The 27,945-nt window shown below is 50.1% G+C and overlaps 1 protein-coding gene across 1 annotated transcript in view; it reads left to right on the top strand.

The window, feature by feature from the left end:
- Positions 1 to 26,408, top strand: part of TARBP1 (TAR (HIV-1) RNA binding protein 1) — a 64,422-nt gene extending 38,014 nt beyond the window's left edge. The window contains exons 16-30 of the mRNA XM_054576757.1: positions 9 to 270; positions 381 to 569; positions 1,731 to 1,921; positions 2,108 to 2,179; positions 4,251 to 4,371; positions 5,614 to 5,724; positions 7,078 to 7,227; positions 10,195 to 10,281; positions 17,843 to 18,039; positions 21,930 to 22,011; positions 23,837 to 24,008; positions 24,735 to 24,926; positions 25,070 to 25,194; positions 25,616 to 25,752; positions 26,076 to 26,408. Of these exons, the coding sequence (XP_054432732.1) occupies positions 9 to 270; positions 381 to 569; positions 1,731 to 1,921; positions 2,108 to 2,179; positions 4,251 to 4,371; positions 5,614 to 5,724; positions 7,078 to 7,227; positions 10,195 to 10,281; positions 17,843 to 18,039; positions 21,930 to 22,011; positions 23,837 to 24,008; positions 24,735 to 24,926; positions 25,070 to 25,194; positions 25,616 to 25,752; positions 26,076 to 26,244 (2,257 nt within the window). The 3' untranslated portion in view covers positions 26,245 to 26,408. The remainder of the gene's footprint in view (positions 1 to 8; positions 271 to 380; positions 570 to 1,730; positions 1,922 to 2,107; positions 2,180 to 4,250; positions 4,372 to 5,613; positions 5,725 to 7,077; positions 7,228 to 10,194; positions 10,282 to 17,842; positions 18,040 to 21,929; positions 22,012 to 23,836; positions 24,009 to 24,734; positions 24,927 to 25,069; positions 25,195 to 25,615; positions 25,753 to 26,075) is intronic.
- Positions 26,409 to 27,945: the final 1,537 nt, after the last annotated feature.

The following is a 27,945-nucleotide window of genomic DNA, read 5'->3' as shown; positions in this document are numbered from 1 at the left end:
TGTTTCAGTTTTTTTGAAGAATCATCCTCCTCCCAAGGATGGGGCAAGATAGCTGCACAGTATATTCACGACCAGTGGGTCTGCCTCTCCTTTCTGTTGAAAAAGGATCACACTGGCACGCCCCCTTCAGAGGGGGAGCTCCTGGGGCGCCCTCTGCCGGCCGTGCGGGTGCCCGCGGGGACGTTGCAGTCCGCACTGGACGCCCTCACCGTTCTCCCTTCTGACCAGGTCTTACCTGTGTTCCGCTGCATGAAGCTGCTGGTGCCCCAGGTAAGGGACTGCGAGCCGCGAATTGAAGCGTCGCTATGGGAGTGAAGTCAGTTTCTGCAACTAAATGATAATTATGGATTTCCCTCTTTTTTTTTTTTTTTTCCTACCAGCTTCTGGCCTCTTCTGAATCAGTCTGCATAGAGGCTTTTGACATGGCGTGGAAGATTATATCTTCTCTAAGCAACACTCAGCTGACATTCTGGTCTAACTTAAAAGCTTTTGTTCAGTTTGTTTTTGATACCAAAGTTCTTACCATCGCTGCAAAAATCAAGGGCCAGGCATATTTCAAAATAAAAGAGGTAACTTTCTTTTAATGGGGGTAAAAAAACACATGATGTAAAATGTACCGTCTTACCTGTATTACGTCTGTTAAGGAACGTTAAGCATGTCCGCGTCGCGGTGGCAGAGCTCCAGCACGTTTTCGCCGTGCAGAACCCGAACACTGTGCCCGTTGGCACCCCCGTCCCCCTCCCCTGGCAACCATTCTCCTTCCCGTTTCTACGAATTTGACGGCTTTAGATAAAAAGTACACTTGAAACCTATATAATCTTATTAACGAATGTCACCCAATAAATTGAATTTAAAAAGTGGTTTCCCTTTTAATTCGTGTGACCTCATGGCACATGAGGGAGAAGAGTTCTATTTGGAACTGCGTATTAGATTTGTTGTTATTTATTCAGTCAGTCAATGTTTTGAACCTTCTTCAGTGTCACGAGCGAGAACAAGGAAATCTTAGATGCCACAGAGCAGGTGAGACGGTAGCCCATGAACCACATCTGTTCCACGAACGTATGTTACTTGGTTCATATCATGTGTACCATTTGGAATGAGTTGTCACATTTCAGAATTGGGAAATGTGCGCGAAGCTCTTGGAACATGGGGCGCCCTGGAAGCCCTGGCCGTCCCTCCGTGGCCGCAGCCCCGGCCCGTGCCCCCTCGCCAGTCCACGCCACCCCCCGTGTCCACTGGACGCCAGGGGCAGACGTCAGGCGCCATTGGCCATTGCATTTGTGCCGTCGCTTTCCTTGTATAAGACATACGTCTGTGACAATAACCCGATCCCAGGGTCCTTCTGGTTTCTGGAGGCATTTGGGTTTACGACCACTGATCGCACCAGGGAACACAGCATGATGGAATGACATCAAGCCTGGGAACTCACACAAGCCTTTACTCAAGGGGGAAGGGGATGCACAGCCCTGTATGACCCTGCTGCCCCTCCTGTCCCCGCTGCCTCTCAGTCCTTTCCTGAAGCCCAGCACATACTTAGAGACCGAGGTCTTCGCTGCCTGAGGGGAAGGGAGGCTTCAGACAAAATGCAAAGAGACCAGACTGTTCCTTCCTTTCACTCTGTGTGGGCGTGGCTTCTCCTGCAGAGTTCCCGGTGAACACCACCAGCGGTCAAACGCTGTTGCTATTGCGAAATGAACATTCACATTGATGACCGTTGTTTTTCATTCCAGATTATGTACAAGATGATTGAAATGTCTGCTATAAAAACTGGAGTCTTCAATACACTGGTAACTCACTGCTGCCAGTCCTGGGTAGTTCCTGCTTCAAATGTATCCCAAGGGCCTTTGTCAAATGCTAAACATTACAGTGAGCTGGTCCTTGAAGCTTGTATATTCGGAACAGCGTTTAGGCGTGATCAGAGGTAAAGATGCTGTCATCTCAACCTGTCCTAACTTATATTAAGTATCTACATGGGCAGAATTGTTTTTATTTTGGGGCTTTCGATGAGCAGAATATAAAGTGTCAGTTAACTTCGAATTTGGGGCTTTAGTTTTTTTTTTTTTTTGTCTAAAACCTGTTGTTTTTGTCAAATGTTTTTTATGGAAAGACTCATTCAGGACGTACAGACCTTTATAGAAAATCTTGGACACGATTGTGCAGCAAATGTTGTTATTGAAAAGTAAGTACTAGGGGTTTTTCACATCTTGTCATAAGTGGGACGTTCAAAATTTATTGTTATATGAAAACCTTTCTGTATTTGTTAAAGTTAATAAATGTCTACTCTTATGCTGAATGAGCCATCAAGAGTATGTTAGAAATTATATTCCACTAATCTGTTTTCTTCAGATCTGTCACTATTTACTAAAATTTGATAAACTTTAAAAAACTTAGAGTGCAAAATCCAACATAAACAAGGAAATGACTATGGGGAACATAAAACCTCTATTCTACTTTGGCTTGGAGGGTGATTATCAGCACACACATTGTATTTTATTTTATTTTATTTTAGGCCAAAAGTCACCATATAACAAGTCAATATTCTTACACAAAAATAATATTACTCTTGGAACAAGGCCTAAAATTTTGATTTCTAGGATAAGACTATTCATCTAATCTTTGGATTAATGCTTTTGGAGCTCATCGAAATAGCTTTTTAAAAAGTTTTTTTTTTATTATAATTTTTTTAATCCTCACCCGAGGATATGTCCATTGATTTTAAAGAACGAGGAAGGGAGTGAGAGAGAGAAAGAACAATCATTTGCGTCCCATATGTGCCTCGGCTGGGGATTGAACCTACAATCTATGTGTGTGCCCCGACTGGGAATCAAACCCACAACCTTTTAGTGTACATACAATGCTCCAACTAACTGAGCCACCTGGCCAGGGCAAGTTTTATTTTTTTAACATAATTTTCAAAAAAATCTGTTTGTCTAGCCATGACCTATGAGACTCAGTTTGTTGGGTGCTGTCCAGGAAAACAAAAGGTCACTGGTTCAATTCCCAGTCAGGGAACGTGGCTGTTTGTGGGTTCAGTCCCTAGTTGGCACGTGTGCAAGAAGCAACTGATTGATGTTTCTCTGTCACATTTATACTTCTCTCCCCCTCTTTCTCCTTCCCTTACCCTCTCTCTACAAATAAATAAATAATTAATTAAAAAAAAAACATGTGTCTAGGTATTTATAAAGAAGATGGTGTTGTATTTATTCACTTTGATTTTAGAGTTTAGGACAACAAATGATAGTTGTGTATGGTTATCACAGTGTTTATTATTCTAAGTGCCATCGCTATGTTTTATCTTTCACTCTTCATTAAAAATATACATTTTTCTCCCCTGGCTGGAGTGGCTCAGTGCACTGAATGCTGACCTGCAGACTGAAAGGTCACTGGTTCATTTCCTGCTCAGGGCACATGCCTGGGTTGCAGGCCAGCTCCCCAGTTGGGGGCGTGCGAGAAGCAACGATGGATGTTTCTCTCGCACATTGATATTTCTCTCCCACTCCTTCCCTCTCCCTTCCCCTCTCTGTAAAAATAAGTGAAAATAAAATCTTAAAAAAAATAATAAAAATATACACTTTCATTGTTAATTGTTCTAATTGATCTTTTTTCCCTTGACCAGTTTAGTGTAGCAAAAAAAGTACAATTTTTTAGTTGATGGTTCCAAAATAACCTTGATTTCTAGTAGAGAAGTGTTTTGTTGTTAAATTAAAATGACATTTGTTTACATTATAACAGTTACAATGAGCTTTGGAAATTCACTTACTTTATCTTTCCACATTTGCAAACTGAAAATGCTGGGAAGCTGAGAGCACACGGTGCCTCCTGAATAAGCCCTTCGTGCCCAGAGGGTGCACTTGAGGTGCAGCTGTGGAGGCACTGGAGGCGGAGCCTTGTCCCCAAGGGTTGGCGGGTGGAGCTGTCCATGGTCCTCACTCAGGAATAGCTGCCTCCGTTTTGTCCACTGATAAGATACCATTCGCCCAGAGTCAGCTGTGTGCGCGTGGTTTTCCTACAGATCTGGGTGAATTTGTTCCTATTCAGACTTTCAGTATAGGCCGTCTTTTGATATATTCACTTCCTATCTTCTACCATCTATACTGAATTAAAAAGCATTGTCATTAATTATGGATCTACTTAATTTTAGAAAACTTTGGAAGGTTTTGCTATTTGTTATGATATTTTGAAACTAATATTTGAGGCATTTTTATGTTTTGAAAATGTATTAACCCAGTCTATCTTTTTATACTTTTTAGTACCAAAAGAGAGGACCATTATGTCAGAATTTGTGCTGTCAAATTCCTGTGTTTATTAGATGGCTCAAATATGTCTCATAAGTCGTTTATGGAAGATCTTGCAATCAAGCTACTGGATAAAGTAAATATGCTTTTTTTTACTTTGAAGTATCTTTGTTTACTTAAGTCAAAATTCAACATTTGTTCTTTGTGATGACAAAATATGTATTTCTAAATATTTTTTATCAAGAAAAAACATGAGGTTTATGTTCTAAATTTTCAGTTAAATGTTGGTTAGTAATTGTCCAGCTCAAGTTTGGTTTGGAGAACAACAATGTTTTCCCTGTACTATCTGACCTCTATTCTGGATATTTTCCAATACCAGTCAAAGCCAGTTGTACTTAGAGTGATGTATCCATACATTGTTTTATGTAAAAAATAGAGTAAAAAGGTAAAAAATTAGAAACTGGCCGTCTGCAAATTTACTTACTCATGAACGTGGTGCTGGCTGAAGAGCAGGTTTAGTAAAGCTGGGAGAAGAAAGAGGTAAAAACCCAAGTACAGTGCTCACCTCTGAACGCGAAGCCGAGGTAGAAGGCGTGCTTGGCGCCAAATGTAGCTGGTGACCGTGCAACCCCCTGAGGTCACCGGCACTGAAATGCAGGGCTCGTCATGCATTTGTCCGCTTTATGCTATAAAACCTGGAAGGTATTGTTATGCAAAAATGTCCTCCTTTGCTTGGTTGGTGCCAGGAGAGCTGTCTCAGGGGAAGCAGCGTTTTGCTCGTTTCCTGAAGGATGAGTAGAATTGACAGTAGCAGGGAGCCCACCAGGCGGGGCTGAAACGCGCCCTGTGTTGGACGTGATGCCTGCCGGCGCGGGGGCTCGCGCGGCCGTGGCTCTCTGCCTGGCGACGGCAGTGCCCGCCCGTCTCCCATGGCCTCCCATCTTCCTGGTGTGTCTGTCCAATGGCAGATGCGTATTTTGAACTTATTTTGAACTCACACAGGACAGAGTGACACAGAAGCAGTGCCCATGTTGGCGCCTTGAGATGCACGTCCGATACCTCCGTCCCTTCCCGCCGCACGGCCCTGTGCCCCCCTTAACCAGCCACCGCGCAATAGCGTGTCCTTCCGAAGACTTTTGTACTGACTGCAATTACATCGTTTCTTTTCTAATTTTCAAAGCAGATAAGCGAAGCAACTAAATGCATTGTTTTGAAAGGAAACTGAACGAGTGTCTCTCTTCCCCTCCTTTCTGCCCCTTGGAGGACAAGAGGCTCCTGTGTCCAGTTTAAACCTTCTAAGTTTGAAGTCACCATGGACTGTTTTCATGAATCACAAATTCACCAAGTATTTCAATATTAATTCCCTCCCTGCCCCCAGGATGAACTGGTGTCCACGTCTAGAACTCGGTACTATGTGAATTCTCAACAGCACAGAGTGAAGAACCGAATCTGGCAGATTCTACTCGTGCTTTTCCCCAGATTTGATCAGGTATAATACTTATTATATTTGTACCTTTAATCATAATGTTTCCACATGAATAAACTATTTAATAGACACTGTCATGTGTTATTTTAAAATGGAGAAATAACCTGCTTAAAATTTATACATCAGTTCTTAAAATTGAAGTTATTCAGAACTTTTTTTAACAAAGAATACTTAGGCCATTAGGTGTCGCAGAAATAAATCAGACATTGATTTGCCTGGCCCCAGTTCAATATTGTAATGCAATGCTGTTAAGTATTTGAAGTTTCATATGCCATTTGATTAGGAAATCTAAATACATAACTCCTAGCTTTCAGCAGCTAAGCTGTTTTGGGGTGTTAGTGTTCCGTGTTGTCTGAAGTCCAGAAACCATGAAGTGCACCTTCAGGAAACAGGTGGCTCAGCCGGGAGCGGGGGTGGCGTTCCAAACAGTCGAGCCTACGGTCACGCTCCACTCCATGCTGTCGCGGGGGCATAAAACGGGCTCTTCTGCTCCTCTTCTACCCGTTAGAAATTCTTTTAAGATTTTTCAACTTTAAAATAAAGAAAAATACATAATAAATATTCTTATGAGCTTATATAAGGAGAGAGTGCTTTTTACCTGTTACTCAGAGACGTTCAGTTACCCAGGTGGAAGTGCGACTTCAGAGAGGACGGTGTTGGGGGGCTGATTTTGGAGTTGGGGTCCTGGCCAGAGCTGGGGAGGCGGTGTGGGCGGGGGTGGGAGTCTGTCCAAGGAAAGAGGCAGGAGGCCCGGCCTCGCCCCCCCACCCCTGCCGACTCCAGCGCCCTGGGTCCAAGCTTGCCGTCCAGGCATCCTGGCACATCTTGGTCTGAGTCCGACCTCCGCTGCTCACTAGCTATGCGCCTTCGGGGCAGTTAGTTAACTTTTCTGAGACTTGTCTTTTCTCAGAGGATAATAACCTTTCTCACAGAATGGTGCAAGTAAAACGTGAAGTGCTCAGGACAAGTACCTCCCTCGTCATCATATCTCAGTCAACAGTCACTAGGGTCATTGTTGGCAGAGTGGTAGATTCAATAGTTACTGACAATGAAACTTGAAGCTGTTTTTTTAATGGTGACTATTTTTAAAATTAAAATTAATAACCATCTTCACAGTTGCTAAGAGATTGTATCTTAATTGTTCCCACCACAAAAAGAAATGATAATCACTTGATGTGATAGGGGCGTTAGCTAATGCCGTGGTGATCATCATATCATGATATGTAAATGTACCAAGTCGACATTTTTATCCCTTAAATTTATACAATATTATATGTTAATTATATCTCATTAAAAAGAAATTTAAAACAATTGATAACCATAACTCAATTTAATTTGTGGATTTTTTTTTCTCAGAATTTCTTGAATAGAATCATTGACAAGATTTTCCAGGCTGGTTTCATCAATAATCAGGCATCCATAAAGTATTACATAGAATGGATCATTATATTGATCCTTCATAAATTCCCTCAATTTCTTCCGAAGTTCTGGGATTGCTTTTCTTATGTAAGTAAAGATTTTTCATTTTTTTTAATTAAGAAAGAAGGGGGCCGTGCTGGGAGATTGCTCCAATTAGTTGTTTTGTGACTACCCGTTGTCTTGTCCCCAATGTATTGACATCCTGAATTGTGTTTCGCAAGATTTGAACTAATGTAGGAGACAGAAACCCTGGCTTATCTTGAGTGTACCATTGTGTGTCTGAGAGCTCTTCCCTTCTAACGAAATAAAGATGGAAAAGTCTTCTGTTATCAGGAAGTGAGAGAAATGGGTGCACTCTCCAGTCTTACCTACCAAGAAATGTCTTCGCTCTTAGAGATAAGAATGGTAAAGAACTAAGTGCATTCCTTACATTTTAAAGAAATTTTTAGTAGGTAAATTTCAAACATAACCAAAGTAGAGGGACTGGGAGGGAGCCCCTTCGGCCCAACTAAAGACACTTGTCAGTTCCTTCCCATTCTTACTTCGCCTGTGCCTCCTCCACACCTGGGCTCCGCCCTCCCCAACATTGCTTGTGTCTTGAAATCATTTATAAGAAGTTGATACTAAGATTAGTGATAGAGCGTACAACCCTGGCTTCCCGACAAATAACTAATTGTTTCTACACACTAGCTCTGCTGGTCCCAAGCTCGCGCTCCCTTTGTGACCTGCCTTCTGCTTTCTGCTGCTTCCTTTCCTGTTTCCTCCTTCCTGTTTCAGGGGAAGGAGTGGTGTTTGCATTTCCTTTACCGGCTGCACTCTGAAATCCTCACTCTTAATCTGTTGAACTTTTGTCCTTCCAGCCACTGTGTGGTGTCTTTTCTTCACGATTAAACTTCAGGAACAAGTGACCTTTGCCTTCCCCTCTCCGCTGGGTCCACGTGTCTCCAGGGCTTGCACAACCCAGTGCTTCCTGAGCAGCGGGCCTTTCTCCTTTTGCTTCGCCTGCCTCCCGTCCCAGCGGCCGTTCACACTGGCGGCTGCCTGCCCCGCCGCTGGCTGTCCCCGCGGTGTGCCTCTGCCCGCCCTCGGGCGCCGACTGCCTCTGGTCCTGCCGTGCTCGCCTTCTCTCCCTCGTTCAGCCCTGAGCTCCTGTTTCTCCATTGCCTGCGCTGTGACCCCGCCTCCGCTGTCTCAGCGTCCCCAGCCCCCCGCACGTGCAGCAGAATCGATGAGATCTCACTCCCTAAACTGTCCATTTCCTGTTGACCGCCATTCTCCCAGGCTCCAGGAGCCACGTCATCCGCAGCCGTGGAGGACAGGGCACGTCCCTTGTGCAGAAGCGCTTTCCGTTTCACACCCCCAGCTTCCTCTCTGGCATGTCCTTCGCTTCGTGTCCGTGAGTGAAAAGCAGCATTCTTCTGTCCGTCCGTTTCTCTTGACGTGCTTCTCAGACCTGTGGCTCCATTGATCTCGTTTGTTCCATCCGCCCTCCGTGGGGCCGGGCTGATTCTGGACTCCTGAGCCGTCCCGTCTCTCGTGTCCCCAGTAATCCAGCCGCTTGTCCCCCGTGTTCACAAAGAGCTTTCAGACCTGGTACGTTCTCTTCAAATCTTTCGCTGTGGACATCAAGCAGGGTTTTTCATTGTGAGGAAATGCAACAAGTTTGGCCGACTGAGTCAGAGCAGGACCGAGGACGAGCCGTCGGGGAGGAGGGCATCAGGCAGCTCGCAGGAGGCCCAGAACGCAGGCTGGCGCCGCCAGGACACCACAGGATCGGGCTGGAAAAGAGGAGAGAATGAGGCGCAGGGGGACGTGGCGGCCCCTGGACTCCAGGCACAGAGGCCGGTCCGCTGGGGCCAGTGCTTCTGCCCCAGGCACACGGTGCAGTCACAGCCGCGCTGCGGCCTCCGCCGCCTGCATGGAGTTGTCCTCCGTGGGCTCTGCCTTTCTAGGTTGAGTTCTCGATTCAGGATTTGGGGCGGTGCCTCTGGGTCCTGGCCAGGCGCCTTCTCTTTAGCGGCAGGGTGGCTGGGCGGCTGGGAAAATGACTGGCTGCCACTGTCAGCCTCCCACGAACTGCGAGGTGGAGAGGCCCTGGACGTGGAAGGACGTTCGGGCTGAATATCTGGAAAAAGGGCAGATGGCCACTGCACCCTCTTCTTCCTTTGTTTGAAGCAGGTGGCCCTGTTATTTCTTAGTGACAATAGAAGTCACCAGAGAGGAGTCTTTGTCTTCTCAGCAGCAGCCCCACGCGTCTACCCGACACTTCCTCCTCCTGCCGCTGAACAGGCGCGGTCCCCTGCTTGCTCTCCGGCTCCTTTTCCTTGTGCTCCCAGTGTGTTTTCCATACTCAGTCTCTCCTTCACCAGTGGCCCCACGGCTGTAAACGCATGCCCGTCCTTGTTTGTAGAGCTCACACTGAGCCCGCCCTCCCGCTGACCCTGCCCGGTCACCGGCGGCGTCCCGCGCGTCCGACTCCCACGCCGAGCTTCACCGGCGCCCGCCCACCGCCCTGAGCTGCCGCGCGTCTCTTCCCAGTCTGTCTGGCGCCTGTCCATGTGTCACCCACGTGACCGTTGGGAAGGCGTCTGAGTTCCGCTTTCACACTCTCACACGGCGTTTCCGCGTGGCTCTTCCAAGTCATCCGCAGGGTCCCCCTTGATGCCTGAGCCCTGGCCTTGGGGTTCGCCGCGGCGCTGCCTTTGCCTTCCACTCACCTCCGTGTCTTTGTCTTGCTCATTCGCCAGCTGTCCTCCCTCCTCCCTGCTCCCCTCTGGCCAGGCCCTCTCACCCTGCCGGCCTTGCCTCTCCTGGAGGGATGCGCCGCGACGCCACCTGTCCCTTCACAGGGGGCTGGTTAGTCCCTCGTGGTGTCTGCTGGTTGCCCTGTGTGGGCGTTTGGCTCTGGGAAGTTCCTTCTCTTCCTTCGCCTCTGACCCCGTGCCCCGCAGGCCGCGCTGTGCAGGGCGGACCGCCTTCCTCCCGAGCCCCGTGGTGTCGGCCGACTGCAGGGGGCCTTGAATGACTGTCCTGTTTATCTGATTATTTTTTCAGGGTGAAGAAAACCTTAAAACAAGCATTTGTACCTTCTTATCAGTGTTGTCGCATTTGGACATCATTACTCAAAATATTCCAGAAAAGGTAAGTTTAAATTTTAAGAAGAGTTCCAACTTGACTGTCAAAGTAGAATTTTATATATCGGTACCAGTTTTGTAAATGTAGAGTATTCCTTATGTTTTTGCAATTTCTCCTCTTCCCTTCCACTACCCCCTACGATGCCCCCACACTTGGACATAAATGTGCAGCGAGGTGTTCCCTCTCGCACACGTATGCACTGAGGGACGCGCTGCATCACCAGACACGCTCGCGGGCAATTTTTAATGATACTATTATTAATTTTATACAAGTCTTTAAATATTATTTAAATAGGAATTCTCATGGCATTTAACTCTTCCTTGACTGGCATCGTTATTGAACAAACACTCATACAAAGACATTTCTGGTCTCAATGCTAAAAGCTACTGGGTAATTGAAGGTCGGTGTAAATGACTGTCATCACGAGGCATGCGAGGCCACTTCTTTCTCGGGTTCCGGGCAGTCTCTCCGGTGGGTTACTGGGAAGCAGAGACCTTCGCTCGTTCTGGTCAGTCACTATGGTCACTGAAGAATGTAGGAAAACCTGCCGGGTAGGTTTGCAGGTCGATTCTGGCTGTTGAATCTGTGGAGAAGGTGCTGATATGCTGTAAGCTTTAGGAGAGACGTAGCGCATGAAATAAGCGTTGTTTAGTGTTCAAAGTGAAGTAAAAATAGAGGGGAAAACGGTTTCCTAGAATTTCTCAAAGTGTTATTGTCTTTAAACAGTGGTAGGAGTCGAATGTAGTTGTTAACCTGTCTCACTGATCCTAAGACAGACCCTTCTCCCCACCACCTGGTAACCTCTAAGATCCCGATAATCTTAAAACTGGTGGCGCCTTACAGTGTCGTTCAGCCGCACGGCAGTGTGTCACTTCCAGGAACTGGTAAGATCAAGGAAGCGCTGGCACCCAATAACTTTTAGTGCCATGTTCCCTTTTAAATGTGCGCAGAGAGAGCTTGGCTTGCAGGCTCCTGAGAGGGGACAGGTGCGCTGCGTCACGGCTGGGGGGGGCGGTGCTGAGAGCTCGGGGTTGGTTTAGACGGATTCTGATGAGGAACCCACCTTAGGAGATGTCGGTTAGATCTGGATATAAACAACGTGGTGTTTTTCAATGAAGCTCTTTGTGTACTTGCTGTATGTGAGATATTTTAGGTTTATTTTAAGTGTCAAAACATCCAAAAAAGCAATGCTGATTAAAGGAATAGAATAATCTCAATTTCACAATCTTCCGGGTGGGGGGGGGGGGGGGTCGGGAATCTAAACTGGGATACCTAAGTGAAGACCAAGCTATTTCCCTTTGTGAGTCTCCATTTGCAATTTGTAAAGACCATTGGTATTTGATAAATGTGTTTCTGTTTAAAGACTTCTTGGCAACAGTCGTTTAAGACTTTCCATTTTCTTCAGAGTGTGTCCTCTGTCACGGAACCTGGGTGTGTGGTCTGTGCTGAGCAGTCAGATGAGCTTCAACCCTGCTGTCCCTCCGGACAGCGGTCCGGGTCCACATGCTCTCTGGGAAGTGAGAGAAAAGGGGGCCCAATGTGCCCGCGCTGTGCGTTGGCCTGTCAGCTGCGCGCCGGGCGCGCCTGGTGGCAAGGTGAGGAGGGGCCGCCGTTGTCCGAAGCAGGACCCCAAGGTCGGGGCAGGCGCAGCGTCCAGTGACCGGGCCGCGCAGCCCAGGCGGTGCCCTGAGTTGGTGCAGCCGTCGGATTGTGGGTTTTATTCGCTGAACAAGTAATGTGTACCCCACACCCAGATCTTGGTTTCTAACACCGTTCTCTAGGATAAACTTACAGTGCCAGGAAGTGTTTCACACATGTGTGCACGCACAGACACACACAGACACACATGTGGGATGGGTTCCTGATGGCTAAGACTGAAACAACTTGAGCAACAAAATAAGTAAAGTAATATTGGATTACAACTCAGAGTATAAAATAAATATCTATGAGCCCATGCTAACAAAAGTAAACGGAGGGGTAAGTGAATAAGTAAATCAGAGATGACAAACGCCCTGTGCAGAATACCACTCAGGACGGGGAGCGAACCCCCACCGCTAGTGAGGCTTGCACGCGGCACCTGCTTCCGGAGAGTGGGGTGTGGGTGTCGGGGGCGGCTTCTTGGTGGGCGGCCTGAGACAGTGGTAAGTCACGCTGGTGGTGTGTCCCCTCGGTGTGGTGTGAGGAGAGTGGCATCCGTGGGCCCCCCCACCCCCGCAACACCGTGGCCCCTGTCAATTCATGAATAACATCACCCAAATCCAGTCAGGGGGCAGCCTTCACGATCCCTGAGCTCTGTGCCTCAGACCTGACAAGGTCATCAAAACAAGGAGAGTTCCGGACACTGTCACAGCCAAGAGGAGGGTGGGGGCAGGGCCACTAACGGGCACGTGACGGGGATGGGACCCTGGGACGGGAAGAGGGCGTGAGGAAAGCGCAGGAGCGCGGAACAGAGCACACGCTGAGGACGAAGGCTGTGAAGACTGGCGAGACGCCTGGGTGGGGGGCGGGGCCTGTCCCCCGGCGCTTGGACAGTGTTCCTTCCGTTCCCTGTCGCCTGACGTGGACGGACGCTGCCTACTTACTGTAAAGAGCACAGAAGCGCCGCCTGCTCAGAGACAGCAGTTTCTCTCTTCAGAATCGTCTCTGGCCCTTATGTTTTATGTTGCATTAGTTTCAGGGGCACAGCATAGTGACGGGACATGTACACACGGTGTGTGAGCTGAGCTCGCTGCGCCTCGCAGTCCCCGCGCTAGGTCATCGCGCCGGTTCCGGACTGTGCAGCTTCTTCCCTCCCCCACCCCCGCCCCCGTCAGTCCTCAGTTGGATCTCTGCTTCCCAGTCTGTTTTTGTTTCTGTTTGTTTGTTTTGTTTTAGGGCCCACGTAAGAGTGGAATCCTACGGTATGTGTCTCTCTTGATGTATTTCACTCAGCACAGTCCCCTCCAGGTCCGTCCGTGCTGTCGCAAGTGGTAGGGTTCCCTTTTTTGGCGGCTGCATCGCATTCCACTGTGTATGTGCACCACGTCTTCGGGATCCACTCGTCTGTCCGTGGACACCTGGGCTGCTCCCACGTCTTGGTGGTCGGAAGTAGTGGCGCAGTGAACGCAGGGGTGCCTATGTCTTTTCAAACCCGTGTTTGTGCTGTGTGTGGATAAATACCCAGCGCTGGCCTTGCTGGGGGGCGTGGCAGCTCCTTTTTCAGTTTGCTCAGGACCCTCCACGCTGTTCCCCTCAGTGGCTGCACCGTCTTTGGCCCCTCTTTATACCTGTCAGAGTTCAGGATCAAAAGATTTCTAGTGCTTCCTGTTCCTAAGCCCAACGCTAGACCGCAGCTGCGGGGCGCACACAGCAGGTCTGTCTGCAGGGACGTGCCAAGCGGAACGTGCCGTGTGCCCCGGCGCAGGAGCTGCCCGTGGAGACCGCTGAGCCTCCCTTAGCACAAAGACCTCCCGACCGGGAAGGTCAGCAGGCAGGTGAAGGGTGTGCGGCAAGGTCAAGGACGTGGAAGGCACTCGTTGGGCTGGAGAGGGAGCAGGTCCAGCTCAGGAAGGGCCTCTGTGAGCACATCAGGGAGGTCATGGTGCCCGAGAGAATGAGCCATAGAGCCAGACGGCCCTGGGTTCAAACCTCAGCGTCACCTCCTACTGGGTCAAGTGAACTGATAGTTTTAAACCCCCCTTTCCGCAGCTCACGGGGCACGACAGGTAGCAAGTACTCAGGATGTGGGGAATTGGCCCTTTGTGGAAGGGCATTCTGCTCTGCGGCAGGGTTTTCCCAGAAATGTGACGCCAGTTGGGTGTGTTGTGCGTGCGGGTGTGGAACGGGGTGTCGGGGCAGCAGAGCAGCTGTGATCGGAGAGGGCGTCACCTGATGGGGCGGTGGCATGGGGGTGGCAGGCCAACCAATGTGACAGGGACGGGTCAGGAGAAACACCACAGCGTGGGGATGGATTAGATGGGACAGATGAGAAGCGGAAATGACTTGGGCCACCTGTGTGGGGAAGTGCCTGTCACAGAATTAGGGAGCGTGGCAGGAGGCGGAGCAGACTGCGGGGACAGGGAATGCAGGCGGGCGGTCCCGCCCAGGCTTCAGGCTTGTTACCTGTGAGGGATCCGCGTGGTGCTGGAGGGCGCAGTCGGCGCTGGGGTCTGGAGCTCGGGGAGGGGCCTGAATAGGAAATACAACTGGGCAGCTGCCCTCATTTTAGCATCACAGCTCAGACACCCGAGGGGCCCATGGGGCAAAGCGCGCGCCGCCCATCAGAATGACAGGGAGGCCCGAGGGCCCGCAGAGCACCAGGCGCGCCGGACGCGGGTGCACCTGGCACGAGGCAGCGGCTGAGGACGCGCTGGGCCGGGGAGCCCTGGGCTGCCGGGCTGGGGAGCCGCAGCCTCTGTTGTCAAATATTCCTGCAGCCAGGGCTTCAGGTGACAAGCGCGGGGGCAGCCGTTGGAGGGCAGTCGTGGAGGCGTGTGCCGCATCGAGTCGGGTTTCATGGGGCCCTGGCGCCCTAGCTTTGTGGGCGGAGAGGCGGGGCGCAGCCCTGAGCCTGTGCTCACGGGAGGCCTGGCCTGGTGCAGGCTGTCGGGGAGGCTCTTGGTCGTGACCGGGGAGGCAGCTGGTTCGTGGCTCAGCTCCCGGTGGCTCGGCTGAGAGCCCGGAGTCCGCTCCTCTTGTGCTCCCTGTGCTTCTGTGATAAAGGCCCCGTTCTGCCTAAGTGGCCAGGTTCTGTGTCTGCAGCTAAACTCCGACAGAGTAAAATTCAGATATGTTTCAAAAAAATAAAACATAAAATTGAAATATTTTTCAAAACACTGCCCGTCTTGCCAAAAGCAGCTGTGGGGAGGCGTGCGGGGAGGGGGCGGTCAGGTTGCAACGGGCACGGGAGGGACCCCGGGCGTGGGGACGGCTCCGCGGCGCACTGACTGTGACGGTGGCCGCAGGAACCCACGTGGAGACGTCACGTGGAACGTAACAGGAGCCCACTGTGCGCGTGCGTGCACTCGTGGCTCCAAGGCAGACGGGGAGCCGCCGTCGCGTGGGCAGGCTGGGTGGTGTCAATGTCCCGGCTGCGATGTTGTGCTGTCGTTGGTTCCGGGGAGAGGCCCGAGCCAGGAGCTCCTCCACGGCCCCCGCCCCCCGCCCCCGAGCTTGTTCCTCGGTTCTTGTCTCGCCCCAAGAGACGAACTCAGAGGAAATGGGATGCACGTTTATCTACGAAACACACACGCGCACAGAGCTGCAAGCGAGCACCCGCTAATCTGAGTGCGCCGACTGTCGGGTTCAGGGGTTATTTACTTGAGTCAGCTTTTAGGTGCCCTCCTTCTCCCCTTCTAAACCTTGGGACTAATGTACAACTACAAGGGCTTTCTCTCTCACCTGTAAAGGCTGTCCGTCTCGGTGAGTGAAATTCCTGCAGAAGCCCCCCTTCCCAGCAGAGCCCGGGGGACCCTGCTCCTCCTCTGCTGTCCCTGCTCATGACATCCGGCGCCGACACTCCTATCGGACGGGGCTCAGGGCCGCCGAGTCAGCCGGTGGGACGCGCCCCCTCCCCTGCGCTGCCTGAGTTTACTGCCTGTCCTGCCTAACAGTTCCATCCGTGTGCAAGGGCCAGGATCTCTGTGTTGGGGCCTGCGATCCTCTCAGGAGCAAGTCCGACTGCAAGACGAGAAGTAGCCGTGGCCCACAGCCTGGGAACCGTGGGTGGATGGGAGCCAGGGTCGCGACGCGGTCGCCCGCAGGGAGGGTGCCGGCTGAGAAAATGAGGGCGCCCAGCCCAGAAGGCAGGGGACACTGGCACTTAGAACGCGGGGGAGGAGGCGGGGGAAGGCGCCGCGGGGGGCTGGGAGCACAGTCTGAGAGGGGCAAGGCCAGGAGTGGGGGTTCGCCGGTGCTGGGCAGCGGGAGGTGGCTACTGGGTGGACGCCCTGCGGCGACACGCGTGTGCTCAGCTGCGGGGAGAGAGGCGCCTTGGGCCAGGAGCTGGAATGCCCGCGTGGGGTGTTAGAGAAGACGCAGCGAGAGATTTTAGGACAAGGTGGAACCGCCTGGAAGCCACACTGAGGCCGGGGGCGGCGGTGGGGTGCAGCCGCGCTCCTGGGCGGGGAGGTGGGGACGCCAGCCAGTTAGGAGGCCCGAGAGTGGATGTGCGTGGATGTGCGGTTGGGAGGGAGAAGAGGCCGGGGGGGACGGGAGCAGCAGGGCCAGCGAGGGGCAGCACACGGGCTTGGGGTCTGGGGTGAGCGGAGGCCTCGCGGGTGGGCTGAGGACCGAGCCAGCAGGCTGCGGGCTCCGTGGGGCGGGCGCTCTTCCTCCCGGCTTCCCTCCCGCCTTCCCTCCCGTCCGCAGCTGCCCTGTGCCTCCCGCGTGTCTCCCTGGCATCCCGGGCCCGGGGTCTGCAGTGAACAAACGCGAGCTCCGCCCTGACCCTGGAGGCGGAGGGTGACGGGAGCACCGCCCTGCTTCCCGCCTTCTGGGCTCGACCGTGTGTCCCCCGGGAGCTGCCGCGCTCTGTGCTGCTGCTGCTGCTGGTCTCCCCACCCTCCCCGCCACCCCGGGGAGCGCAGTTCCCCTCTGCCCCGCGGCCCCTGCTGAGCCGGGCCCGACTGACCACGCTGCCCGACCTGCTCGCCACAGGCGACACTTGTTAATGTCGTCCATCACAGCGGGTGCCTGTGTGTGTGCGTGCGCGCGCGTGTGTGTGTGTGTGTGTACACCTCTGTCGCAGCGGTGTCCTCCCCACCCTGGCCGTAGGGTGACCTTCGGTAAATGTTGATGACATGTCAAGTAAAGAACTGTAATAACAAGGATTCTCTACACCTGTAGTTTGTCCCCAGAGAAAGCGTGGTGGTTTTCGGTCAGTCCGTAGAAGCTTCCCGAGGGCGGTTACCTGGATGTGGCCCAGGTCACGTCACAGGTGACCCCTCGATAGGAACATCGAGGGGGCGCCTGACAGTTCTTTAGACGTTTGAGCCCATCCGAGGCCACGTTAACACGTCACTTCCCTTCGCTGTCGCTGAGCCGTGCCCATTTTAGAATCGGGGAACCTCCCCCGGCTGCGAGCTCACAGGCCGGGACCAGGGGAAGCGTAAACTCTGCTGTCCCCATTTCCTAATTCCCCTGCTGCCCTGCAGGGCTCTGCGGGCGCAAGGTCCCCGCCAAGGATGGCAGAGAGGTTCAGAGTTCCGATGGGGAGGGGCACTGGGCTGCGGCCGCGCCTCCCGCATTCGGGAGGCAGGGCTCCTGAAGGGTGCGTCTAACTTCAGCCCGAGACAAGCTGGGGATAGCGCCGTGGTTTTCAAACCCTGGGGCTGCAGAGTGGTCAGCCTGGAAACGCGCCGACCGCGCTGCCCGGTCCTGGGGGTGGGGAACTGCCGTGGCGCCGCGAGCGACTCCGGAGCACGGGGTGTGTCCCCCTTGGGGGCCGCCGTGCCAGCGCGTCCAGCCTGGCTCCGGGGCAGGAGGTCCGCTAGGGCAAGCGCAGTGACGTCAGTGTCGGCCTTGTCCTCCTCGGTCATCAGTCAGGGGTCAAATGGCCCTGTGAAGAGCTCTCCTCTGCTCTTTTCAGAAGCTGCTGCTGAAGCGCGCGCTGACCCTTGTGCTGCGGTGGGGCTTCAGCCACAACTTCAGCGTCCGCCTCTACGCGCTGGTGGCCCTGAAGAAAATCTGGGGCATGTGTAAGAGGTGGCAGGTGGAAGAACTGGAGGCTTTGACGCCTGTGATCGAATCCAGCCTCAACCAAGTGGAGAACATGCACGGAGCAGGGTAAGGACCCGTGGCCGGCAGTGTCCTCCCAGTGGCGCAGAGGGCGGTGGGGAGCAGGCGCCCCGTCTCAGCTCCTTGGGACGTCACGCGGGCGCGCAGAGCCGGGCAAGGCTGAGCTGAGGCGGCCCCTGTGCGGCGTGCGGCGTGCTCACAGTTCGGATGGCTGGCGGCTCCACGCTGACCTCCTGGAACACGGCTGCTGTGGATGGGCCGGGAGCGGCGCGTGACCCAGTGCCTCACAAAGCCCCTTCTGTCGGGGGGTTGCCGCACCCGCAGGCCCTGGTGTCCTGGTGTCTGGACTGCCTGCCTCGAACCGAAGGTGGTGGTGGTTTATTTCACCGTTAGTACTGATTGTCACCATCCAGGAATGCCAGATTTTATACATTGCAGAGACCCAGGCGGTAGGAATCCCCTAAAAGGTTTTCCTTAGCATGTTCAAAAGCACTTACTAACTTACACAAACTAACAGGCAGAGGTCGGCAGCAGCGTGACCGGCACACTAGAGAGTGTTTGGAGAATCAGAGGCGCCCTGTTGTCGGTCTTTGCCTTGACCCTCAATTAGCGCACGGCACAAACAGGACCCTCTGCAAGTCGTGGCCCAGCCTCGTGTGGTGCCACGGCTGAAGGATCTCCGTGGCCACGCACTGTGGCCCTCTATCCACCTTACTGTTGTTTTTTTTTTTTTTAAGATTTTATTTATTTTTAGAGAGAGGGGAAGGGAGGAAGAAAGGCAGAGAAACATCAATGAGAGAGAAATCGTTCAATTGCCTCTCATATGCGTCCTGACTGGGGACTGAACCCGCAACCCAGGCATGTGTCCTGACCGGGAATTGAACCGGCCTTTTGTTTCGTAGGATGATGCCCACTGAGCCACATCCATCAGGGCCCACCTTACTTTTTGCTACATTTGTGGAAAAGAGGCATTTGGGTGATGAGTGGGTAGGAGGTTTGTGGGCTCAGGAGAAAGATACTCAGTTCAGCAAACAGATCTTAAAATACAGTTGCATGCGACAAACGGGCGGCGACTAGAAGGAGAAGCGTGTTAGGTGGGGGGACAGGACAAGGTAGAGACGGGGGATGGGGCGCAGGGAGGGGCGAGCTGCTCTGGCATGTCATGCAGAGTGTGGGAAACAGCCTCGCCTGCGGGTCCCAACAAAGTCATTGTGGTCAGCAATTCCTTGTGGCGTTGCCTACAACTCCTGGCTTCCCTGGCGTATTCCGGCAACTGGAACTCTGGACCTTTTTCAACTGACCTTAAACATCTCCTTCCTTCTCGGTTTGTGGAGTGTACACACTGGTCATTTCCTACATTTGGTGAATGCTTGGCTGAATCTACAAGAGTAGGTTTGGACATTAATATTTTTCTGGCTAGCATTTGTATTATGTAGTAAGTCACACTCAAACTGCAAAAGCTGTTCCTAATCGTACTTTGATGCACAATTTAATGAAATCGTATTACTATTTTAATAGGACACACTCCTCCCTCTGAATGGCGCGCAACTTGGTTGGAGTGAGGGCTCAGGAACGAGCCACGGGCCGCGGCTGGCCTTTCCTCGGGGACGGGGGGAGGTGGTTCGGGGGCCTTGGCGGAGCTCCTCCTGGCAGGTCGGGCTGGTGTGTCCGGTGTGCAGTTTTCTCTGGGACCAAATCGTGACTTACTGTTTGGTGCTGAGGTGTTTTGGTTGGTGATCATGCTCAAAATTCTTGGTAGCTGTGTTTTGATTTCTAAAAACAATGAGCTCAGCCCGTATTTTTTATTAAGCAATAAAACACTCTTTTGAGAAATAACATGTTCTTCTTAAAATCCTAGTACCAGGTCGGAGAGAGAACCAGCAGGAATAGGGAAGGCCAGCGGGAGGCAGCTCCCAACACCCAGGCCCCAGCGTCGGCTCTGTGACAGCGCAGGCCGGGGCCGGGGGCCGGGGGCCAGCGGCAGGCAGGCGGGTGGCGTTCCTGTCTTCGTGGAGTTCAGTCAGGTGGAGACGGACACCAAATGAATAATTGCTCCCGTTAAAACAAGGTCTGAATCATGGCCAGTCCTGTGGTGGGCTGTGCCGGGAGCGTAGTGTTGACTCTGGTTTGGTTTAAGCTGCGGTCGGCAGGGTGAGCAGGAAGCAGGCAGGTGCAGAGTGGAGGAAGTGACTTCCGGGTAAAAGAGAGTGTTGGGGACCTCTGGAGGCGGGGGTGCGGCTGTGCACCCAGGGGACAGACAAGGAGGCGACTGAGGGGGGCAGGGCAGCCGCAGCCCTGGCTGGGAGGGGCGGGGCAGGTCGCGGGGGGCTTCTGGGCAGCGAACTGGGGAGCCCTCCCAGTTCAGGCTCCAGAGGGACGTCACCCAGTTCGCTTGTGCAGCTTCGAAGGTGTGAGGAGCGGCCAGGGGCAGGCAGGAGGGGAGCAGGGCTGTGGGCTGGGTCCGTGTGGGGCCAGCGCACAGGCTGGAGGGACTGCGGAGTAAGAGCTAGAGACACCACGGGACCTGGGGCCACTCCAGTGCCTCTGCTGGGCAGGACCAAGTTAACATGAGGCAAAGTGGCGGGACCACATGTTCTTGCTTGCCAAGTCCTGTGACAGGCTCCTTGATGTCTATTTTCTTTTTCAATATTTGAAATAATTCATGTCTTTAATTTTTTAAAAAATGGGTGATGAGGAAGGTAGACACAGCCAAGCTGTGCAGGTAATTCTCTAACCACGTCTCTGTAAAGCGTAGGAAGAACCGTAGTTGGTGGCGGATAGGCTGTCCAAGGAGGGCTTTAGCTTTATTTTCAATAAGCTTAGCGTTTAAGTAGGTGTCAGGGAACTGAGCGGTGCAGACAGGTGCCCCTGGGAGCAAAACAGTCTGCTGCCCTCCTCTTCTCCCCCAGAGCTGTTCCTCCCGGAAACGGGGTTCTCCATTATCTCTTCCGGTGTGTGCCTGTGCCCCCTTACCTCCTGAGTCCCTGCCCACAGGCGCTGGGGGCTGGGGGCAAGGCGAGGGGGACGCGAAACTATGGGAGGAGGGGCCTAGGGCACACCCGGGGCACTGGCCTTTAAGGAGACTGGAGAGCAAAGGGAAAGGCGGACAGGTGGGGGGCGGGGGGGCAGGTCTCTGTCCCTCACCCTGAGAGGCGGGAGGGGCGGCTGTCCGCTCTGCTGCCGGGCAGGGCAGCCGCCGGGGGCTGGGTACTCTGGGGAGTGAGGGTGTGAGGGCCCAGGGCGTGGCCTTGCCCGACGCCGCCTGGGCTTGCTCACACAGCTCCTGGCCTGTCGGTTGTGAATTTAAACTGAAGCCTGCCAGGCATGTTGTAGTATTTTCATCCTTGCCTCTTTTGCCTTTTAAAATATGACAGATGGGTTAAGAATTCAAGACCCGATCATATTCAATTGGTTTATGAAAGTTGCTAAGTTTGGCTATGCATTGTGAATTTTCAGAGTAGAAAAAGGGAATCACATGATGGTTTTCTCTCCTAAAAAAGTCTTTCCTGCCAGATCCTAAGGATTCCACCCCAGAGCTCTTACAGAGCTCCCTTTTAGAATTCCATTCCCTGGCAGTTAAGCGGTCTGCCTGGCAGGCCGTTGCCGCGCTTTCCTGTCATTGTCTGTTGACCATCGGCGTTGGACGGAACCCAGGCCTCTGCCCACCCTGCTAGGTTGAGCCCCGCACTTTACATGCAGACCTGGGTCACATTCTTATCGAAGCATTATTTGTTGTATGACTTTGAGTTATTTGCCTGTTTTTGTGTTTCATTTTAAAAGACCAGTGTAGTGTCAGTTTTTAAAGTATATTGATCTTGGTACAAATCTCAGGATAAAATTCACAATATTTTCCATTTGTTCTAAATTCTGCAGTACCTCCGTAAGACACCTGACTTTCCCCCCTTCTCTGCACCTCATTCTGTATCCTCAATCCTTAGGAACGCCAAGAAGAATTGGCAACGCATCCAAGACCATTTCTTTTTTGCGACCTTTCACCCACTCGAGGATTACTGCCTGGAGGTGAGCCGAGACTGTCATGTGGAAATTCTCTCCTGCATCATTTACCTCGAAGCTCCCTTTTTGCCATAGTCGTTGAAGGGTTATGATTAGCCTAACTTTCCCCTTGCTTGCAAACTTCACCGTAACCCTGTCAAGTTGTAAGTTCAGTTTTGTCACTTTATGCAGATGACTTGCTTGCATTTCACTCTTGAGCAGTGACAACTGGCTGGTCATTTTCACTCTGTTTATCAGGCAGGGTCAGGCTTGTAGACCCTGGAAGGGGGAATGTTTAACTCTGAACAGAAATCTGTTCTGACATTAAAAGGAAGTGAGTGAGAACATTTGTGCAGCTGAGATTTTTGTTGTAATGAAGCCTGTTGTTAACAAAAGAACAAAAAGATCTACTTTTTTGTTAATTGCCTTTCTAGGTTCTGGGCGACTGAAATTGTATAGCAAATGATACACCACTTACCGAATGTGCTTATGTAATTTTAAGAACTATAAAAATGATTATTACAACTAGCATGTAAGTCAATTAACTTCAGATCTAAAGTACTAAAATTTGTAGAAAGTGTGTTACTTTCTCCCTTTGAGCTAAAACATTTGACCTTGTTCTTTTCTTCTAAAGAACTCGGAAGTATCAGTATCTTCAGCTGCTGTGCACAAATGAATTACTTTGGTGGATTACTAATAGGCTGGCCTTTAAAAATACAGATATGTATATTGTGAGATGTTCATCCTAGAACATTACTGTGCACTTTCTGTTGCTTCATCTCAAACACTGTGTAAGATTTTTCAGACACTCGAACATGCTCTGTTTCGTGGCCTGCAGCGCCCAGAACCCTTTTCTTGACATTTTTCTGCAGGACCTCTCGTTGCCCTCTAGCGTTAGGTCAGCCTCTCCGCTCAGGTTTCCAGCAGGAGGGAGCCCCTTGCTTTCCTCCTTCCCACCCTGGCCCCACTCTCACGTTTTGCTGATTTTATTCTTTATTCGTGATATGAATCGCAGCTACATGTGTAAATAAAATCATGCTGCACAAGAACTCTCTTTATACATGTGTACCTATATTAGTACCTATTAAAAGATCTAGTTGCAATCATATGCTCATTTAAATTTACACAGATATTGTACGAAGAAAACCATGTTCATTCATATTCATTCTAAAGACTTATATGAAGACTTACATGTTGTTCTAAATTTGTTTCATTTTAAAATCTCTTGTCACTTGTGCTTCTGCTTCTTATGTGCCTGCTCAGCTTTGGAGACTCTTGTTCTCAGTCCTCATAGGTAAGAAAGCAAGCATCGTTTATGTGATGGCTCAATAGTTGTTGTTTGTTGTGGTGTCACATTGGGTAGTTTACCACACACTTTTCTTCACGTGCTATTTTAACCTGAGTTTATCCACACTTCGCAAGTGGTGACGTTGAAGCCAAGAAAGGCTAAATGGCTTCAATTTCGAGTGAAGATTTGGCATCAAAAGAGCTTGAACTTGAGCACTAATGGAGAAGGTGGTGATCCATAAGTAGCATTTTTCCAAATGCTGTCCCATATCAGTACTGATTCCAAACACGTTTTGCTTCCGTGAGGGCAGAGTCGTTTACTGCATACACTTGGGGACAGCAGAGGGAGCAGCCTGCTCTCGAGGTCTCCAAAATTAAGCCCCTGGTTTCTTAGGAAAGATGGTGTGTTTATATAGACAGTTGCTACAAGATAGAAAGTGTGTAATTTGATCAGATATGATAGTTTGGGAATCTACATTAGTATAGTAATAAGTTGTGCTTTAAACATGTATTTCTTTGTTACTCTTAAGAGAAAAAAATTTAGATTTTACCATTTTCTTTTCAGACCATATTTCACATCCTTCCGCGCCTCTCAGGCCTTGTTGAGGACGAGTGGATCGCCATAGAGAAATTCACCAGGTTCACTGACCTTCCTTCAGCTGCTGGACTTCAGGGCTACCATTGTCCAACTCAGCTTCATGAACTCAAACCAGGTGACTGGGCTCAGCAGGACATAGGTACAAAGAGTTTTTGTTTTATTTTCCCTGTTGTTGACTTGCTCAGACTTACTGATTTAAGTTACTTAGAGGTGGTTGGTGATACCACTTTTTCATTGACATGGTGAACTCTGCTTCTCCACTTAGAAGACAGTGGCAAAGCGCGGTATGGTTTTGACTGGTACTTGTAGGTGACCGTTGGCTTTGCCATAAAAAGCCAGAGAGAGCCTGATCAGCTTCACCATGTAAAGCTAGTGGCGTCTCTTTTCTTTGAAATATTGTTAATTAATATCCATTGCTTTTCCACTATATATTTCTGTCAAGGATTTTAAAATTCAGAAATATATTTCTGCAGAAAATTCTAATTTAATGCATTATTGTTTGTAAGATACACATTATTTTATGTACATGTACAAAAAAATACTAGCAAACTATGACAGCCAATGGATTCTAAGATGCTTCTCAATTTTGGAGATACTAAAGTGTAAAAAACAAAGTGTGTCTAATAAATAGTATCTGATGTTTCTATGAGATATTATAATACATTGGTTAGTAGAGTTGAATTTGAAAACTTAAAAACTCACTTTTGAAATGGCAATTGTGTCTGAATCTAAGTCAAATTCTTTAGTTAATGAACCTGATCCTATCATTTTAAACTTATAAAATATATAAATAAAATATATATAACATATACAATATGTGAGAGAGAGATTGGCTTATATTTAGAATTGTTGTTTTCCTTACCAGGCTCTAACTCAAGTGAAGCGGACAACCAATCCGAGTGGACTGATGTTCAGAAGAAGATAATCCCGTGGAAAAATAATGCTCCTGATTTAGACCTGGAGCTAGTATTTCAGGATCGTGCTTCCAAGCTTGGGAAGTCCATCGGCAGACTGATTGTAGTGGCCTCACTCATTGATAAACCAACCAATTTAGGAGGTAAAATTGTGGTACTCCAGGGTGCACCGCCATGTTTGGCTGTCTTCCACATGCAACCCTCCTGGGACACTCCAGAGGGCTGTATGGGATGTAATGTGCTCAGCCTTGTGCTGAGGACAGTGACTCTAGCTTGTTCTGTGCAGGACTGTGTCGCACCTGCGAGGTATTTGGGGCCTCGGTGCTGGTCGTCGGCAACCTTCAATGTGTCAACGACAAGCAGTTCCAGCACCTCAGTGTCTCAGCGGAACAGTGGCTTCCTTTAGTGGAGGTGGGTGGAAAGTGATTTGTTATTAAAAATGTTATTTGCCAAACTCTCCATCTTCCTGGAGCAGTTCATTTGCAGTGATTTATAGTAGTCCAGCCTTTAAGAGCTCAAAAATAAGTAAGGAAAATACAATCAAACTCTGTCCTCCTATTCCTTTATCTTTCACATGGCTGTGTGTTTAGAAATCAGTCATGTGCAATCCTTTTCAATAAGTAAAACGTGTCCTGCTGCAACTCACTGTTGATGTAGGAATAATTTTTATAAATTTCTATGATGTTGGGGGAGTTCTTGTTTATGTGTAATTCTATCCTTTACTTTTTAAGACTTTTAAGCAAGCTTAGTTTAATGAAAGTTTTTTTCAACTGATTTTACTCCGAGCAGGACTATTACTGATTTAACATTCTGCTCTTTTAAAATGATGAAGGTGAAGCCCCCTCAGCTGATAGATTACCTGCAGCAGAAGAAAGCACAGGGCTACACGGCCATCGGCGCGGAGCAGACTGCCAGGAGTGTGGGCCTGACCCAGTACTGCTTTCCTGAGAAGTCCCTGCTGCTGCTGGGGTGAGGAGTTCTCGGAGGACAGTGGCTCCTCTCAGTCTCAGCCTAGAAAATGTTTCCGATTTTAGTTGACCTGGACTCCCCATACTACTTGACCTTTGATTTGCTATGTTCGTGGAAAGCCCCCTACTTTCATTTGATTCTACCTGTTTGGGATGGTCAGGTGAACAGAGAATTAACCCCTAAATCCTTTTTTATCCTCTTATTTTCCTGGTAATTTAGAATTTATTTTGTTAAATCTCTCTCTTCCAGTAACATTCAGAATACTTGAGGAAAACACTACTCATCTCAAGAAAAGTAACCTTTCTTTTCCCATTTTTCATCAGAAATGAACGTGAGGGAATCCCAGCAAATCTGATCCAGCAATTGGATGTCTGTGTGGAAATTCCTCAACAGGGCATCATCCGTTCGCTTAACGTGCACGTGAGTGGAGCGCTGCTGATCTGGGAATACACCCGACAGCAGCTCCGGAGGCACGCGGGCACGCAGCCGTGAGGGCCACGCCTTTTCTGGGATGTTATTGGTGCTATTGCCACATTTTTTTTTTTAAAAGAAACTATTTGGATTAATGAAACAGATTGTGAATTTACTGGGATAATTTGTATATTTTCTTACAATTTAATGCCAAACTTTTTCATGTGCCTTAAGTATATTATGTATTGTCCTCTTTAAACATTAAATTGTATAGCTCCTTTAGTAAAATGTTTTAAGCAATTGTGAAAATAAAAAATACGTATTTTCAGAACATCTTCTCTTTCCTAGAAATTAGCGTTGTCAGAAGTGTGCTGTGGAGTGTGGCAGTTCACGTCGGCTGACGTCAGTGACCGCCGTCTCCTCATGGCACAAGGGAGCAAGGGTGCTGTGTGAAGAAGGGCCCTTGGCCTTTGTGCAGCTCTGCCCACTTACTGTCAGGGGGCGCGGGCCTGGCACGGTGCTGAGCCAGCTTCCCTAGAAAGTTCATAATGCTCAGGTGATAGGCTTTAACTTATTTTTAAAGCCAGGAACTAGATCATAATCATTCATACGAAGTTTTTAAATGAAATGTTCCTGTGCCACCTTTGCTCAGAGTTCAGTGGTGGTTAGAAAGAGTCTGATGGCTGCCAATATGGACCTGAAGGAGGTGACTTCCTCTTGCATATCATGGAACCCGTGACAGTTGAGACTAACTGCTCTGTTGTGACTTTTTTTGTTTGATGTTGGGATTACTTCATTATTTAATGAATGGTAACTATCAGCACCTAGCAGTGCATTTCAATTGTGTCTGGGTCCTTTTTATTAATATTTAAATTTCAGAGTTCGTTATCTGTATTTTTTTTCTTCTGTAGCTTTACTGATATAATTTTCAATTTGCCGAAGAGTTGCAAAGATAGTACATAGTTCCCCGGTGGCTCTAATAGGGCCTTACAGAACCATGGACGTGGATCTTTATCAGAACTAAGGCATTAACACGTAACGGTGCGTTCGCTGGACTACAAAACATGTCTATGCAGGCGTCTGCTCTCCCACTGATACCCTCTCCCAGCCCCAGAGGCTTCCAGTCCTTCGTTGTGCGTCACGACCCTGACACTTCTGAATGTGGCTCCAGTACCACCAGAGCCCCACCCTTTGGGTTTGTCCGGTGCGTTCCCACGCTCAGACCGACGCTGCAGCCTTGGACAGGTGCTCCCCCACGGTCCCGCCCTCAGTGCCACTGCCAACAGCTTGTCACCTTGCCTACCCCTTTCCCCATTCCCAATTACTAGCAACCATGGACCCGCCTCCTATACTCGTTCTGCCTTTTCCAGAATCGTAAATGGAAGCAGGTAACACATAGCCTTTGGGGTCTGGCTTCTTTCACGTAGCAAAATTCATTTAAGGTCCACCTGTGTTATTGGGTGACTCAGCTGCTTGTTTCTTATTGCTGCATGGTATCGTATAAATGTACCACAGTTCATCTGTTCCTCTGTTGCAGGCACCCGGGTTGTTTCCAGTTTTGGGCAATTAGGAATACTGTTAGGAACATTCACATACAGGTTTTGGTTTCAATTCATTTGGTGAAATACCTAGGAGTGGGACTGCTGGGTCATAAGGCAAACATGTTTATAAAAAACCTCCCAACTGTTTTCCAAAGGGGCTTCAACATTTTGCATTCCCCCCAGGGTGGAGTGAGTTTCTGTTGCTGTGCATCTTCATCAGCCCTTGGTATTGTCAACTTTT

The sequence above is a fragment of the Pteronotus mesoamericanus genome, unplaced genomic scaffold, assembly GCF_021234165.1.
Source record: "Pteronotus mesoamericanus isolate MK-2021 breed Mesoamerican mustached bat unplaced genomic scaffold, CSHL_Meso_final contig_347, whole genome shotgun sequence".
Classification (NCBI taxonomy): domain Eukaryota; kingdom Metazoa; phylum Chordata; class Mammalia; order Chiroptera; family Mormoopidae; genus Pteronotus; species Pteronotus mesoamericanus.
This window is presented reverse-complemented; position numbering and strand designations above follow the sequence as displayed.